Source organism: Mus caroli, unplaced genomic scaffold, assembly GCF_978045245.1.
Source record: "Mus caroli unplaced genomic scaffold, Mus_caroli_1 scaffold_7, whole genome shotgun sequence".
Taxonomy (NCBI): domain Eukaryota; kingdom Metazoa; phylum Chordata; class Mammalia; order Rodentia; family Muridae; genus Mus; species Mus caroli.
Window position 1 is genome coordinate 79,810,621 of NW_028227262.1, and position 2,773 is coordinate 79,813,393.

At 35.3% G+C, this 2,773-nt stretch overlaps 1 gene segment (V, D, J or C); it reads left to right on the forward strand.

Annotated features, from left to right (window-relative positions):
* The first annotated feature begins 2,245 nt into the window (after positions 1 to 2,245).
* Positions 2,246 to 2,557, forward strand: LOC110287994 (Ig kappa chain V-IV region S107B-like). The segment is given in 1 exon segment: positions 2,246 to 2,557. A coding segment is annotated over 1 exon segment (312 nt).
* Positions 2,558 to 2,773: the final 216 nt, after the last annotated feature.

Sequence of the window (2,773 nt, forward strand, 5' to 3'; positions counted from 1 at the left end):
CCATCTCCTTCCAGGTTTGCAGTTCCCCTCGCACCCAGGAATAACTGAATCCCGCGGGGCGGGATAGTTCATGAGTATCTCTTTCTTTAGGTTAGGGGAGGTTTCTTCTATAATTTTGTTGAAAATTTTTATTGGCCCTTTAAGTTGAAAATATTCATTGTCATCTGTACTTATTATCCTTAGGTTCAGTTTTCTCATTGTGTGCTAGATTTCCTGGATGTTTTGAGTTAGGATCTTTTTGCATTTTGCATTTTCTTTGATTGTAGTGTCCATGTTTTCTATGGAATCTTCTGTAGTTGAGATTCTCTTACCATCTATATTATTCTGTTGCTGATGGCATCTATGGTTCCTGATTTCTTTCCTAGGATTTCTAATGCATCTTATGCAATACATTCATGCAGGTAAACTACTCATAAACACAGAATAAAATAAATAAATCTAATAAAAGATTAGATATCCTTCTATCTCAATAGAATAGAGACAAAAATATTATTTTATTTTTTGAGGTTCCTTGAGAATTCAGCACAAATTTCAGATTTAGTGTGATAGTGACAGAGACAACCGTTTTTTGTTTTTTGTTTTTAATCCTTACTGAGGTTCATGGAATGCTGTGGTGATTTATTTGTAGTGCATAGCACCGAGGGATATTTTAGTATCCTTAATTGGTGAAATATAAAAGCCACATTCACAAATAATAGAACATTTTTTTCATTCTGAAGTAAACGAATAAGACTAGCAACTAGCTACTAAATACAATGAAAGATGAAAATATGTGTTATTCAGAAACAAGCTAGCCATTTTGTTTAATTGTGTCCTCACAAAGGCATACTTAATAAGTAACTTGATTTCACAATTTCTTAGATCAGTATCTCTCAATACATCTATCTATTCTCAGAGTTTCTCAGTTGTTTTTCATAATAGTTGATAAAAAAAATGGACGAAGTCTGTCATGAAGGGAGGAGTGAAAAATCATTCCTAAGATCTAGACATCATGACTATACTAACTTTAACATTATAGGAAGATAATTGAAACTATATCTAAGGTAAATAAGTACTATTTTAAAATAAATTGTTTTATTCACTTTACAACACTATACCCTCCCTCCTGCTCTTCCCAGTATCCACTCATTCAAGTTCCTCCCCATTCCCTCAGGCTTTGCTTTAAGTAAAACTTTTGATTAAACTTAGACTTGAATTTGCAGACTCTGGGGCTGTCATTCTTTATAAATAAATGTAATTTATTTGAAAAGTACTCTCAGATAATAAATAGAAAATGAACTAAACAGTTTTGGAGCATATTAAATACTGAGAATGGTGATTATTCAGAGTAATTTTAGATGAGTGCATCTTCATGAATCTCCTGACCATATTCCCTTAAATTCAGCAGAACCATTGTTCCAATTGATTTCATTGGCAGAGTTATCTTTGCTATCCTTCTAGGGATAGTGTTGGTGCTTGACAATTGAAGAATTGTCTCTGAGCACACCTGTTCTCCAGATCACATTTGGATACTATTTTTCCATTAGCTTTGTAGGAATGATCATCTAAACAGATTAGAATAAGTAGGTGAGGTGACTAATGAGCATTATTCAGGAAAACAAGAAACAGGTAATGCTTTCAGTGATCATTATAAACAGTCATTCCTGATACTTCTTTATTATAGGAGGAATATAGCTCAAACTACTCACTTGAATATTCCTTGTTTAGTGGATCAAATAAATCTTTTCTTTAGGGTAAATATATGGATAATACTATATAGGACGAGGCTTTTCTTCCTAAAAATAAAGAAAGAGAAAACAGAAATTTTCTTCTTCATCAGTGTAGGGACTACAAATAAGTAGATAATTGTCCTGGTTTAACCTGGTTTGCCTTAGTTAACAGACCATGTGTTTATAAGCCAAGAACTATTTGCATATTTCATTTTCAGTAACCACAAATATCTCAAAGTTGTTATAAAGCAATGCACATAGGAGAATAGCAGTAATTAGCTAGGGACCTAAATTCAAATACAACATGGATTTTCAGGTGCAGATTTTCAGCTTCCTGTTAATCAGTGTCTCAGGTAACAGAGAGCAGGGAGTTTGAGATAAGAATCCAACCAAAATTCTTTTCCCTGAGGAATTTGAGTCTAAAATATAGTTTTTTCTTTTTCTTTCATTTGAATGTTGGGTGGTATAAAATTATTTTTGTATCTCTATTTCTACTAATCCCCCCCCTCTCTCTATGTTGCTTTTTTCTAGTCATAATGTCCAGAGGAGAAAATGTGCTGACCCAGTCTCCAGCAATCATGGCTGCATCTCCAGGGGAGAAGGTCACCATGACCTGCAGTGCCAGCTCAAGTGTAAGTTCTGGTTACTTTCACTGGTACCAGCAGAAGTCAGGCACTTCTCCCAAACTCTGGATTTATAGCACATCCAACCGGGCTTCTGGAGTCCCAGCTTGCTTCAGTGGCAGTGGGTCTGGGACCTCTTACTCTCTTACAATCAGCAGCGTGGAGGCTGAAGATGATGCCACTTATTACTGCCAGCAGTGGAGTGGTTACCCACCCACACGGTGATACAGGCTGGAACAAAAACCCTCTAACTCCTTAGGGCTTAGCTACTTCCTCCTAGAGATAAAATGTGGCCAGTGGTTTGATTGCAGTAGTCCACACAGAATTTTCAGTTTTACACTGTCATTTGCATATTTGGATGACTATCTCTATAATATTCAACTGTCCTTCAGTGCTGTTCTCAAATAATCTACATTTCCAGTGTTTATTTATTTTCTTTTC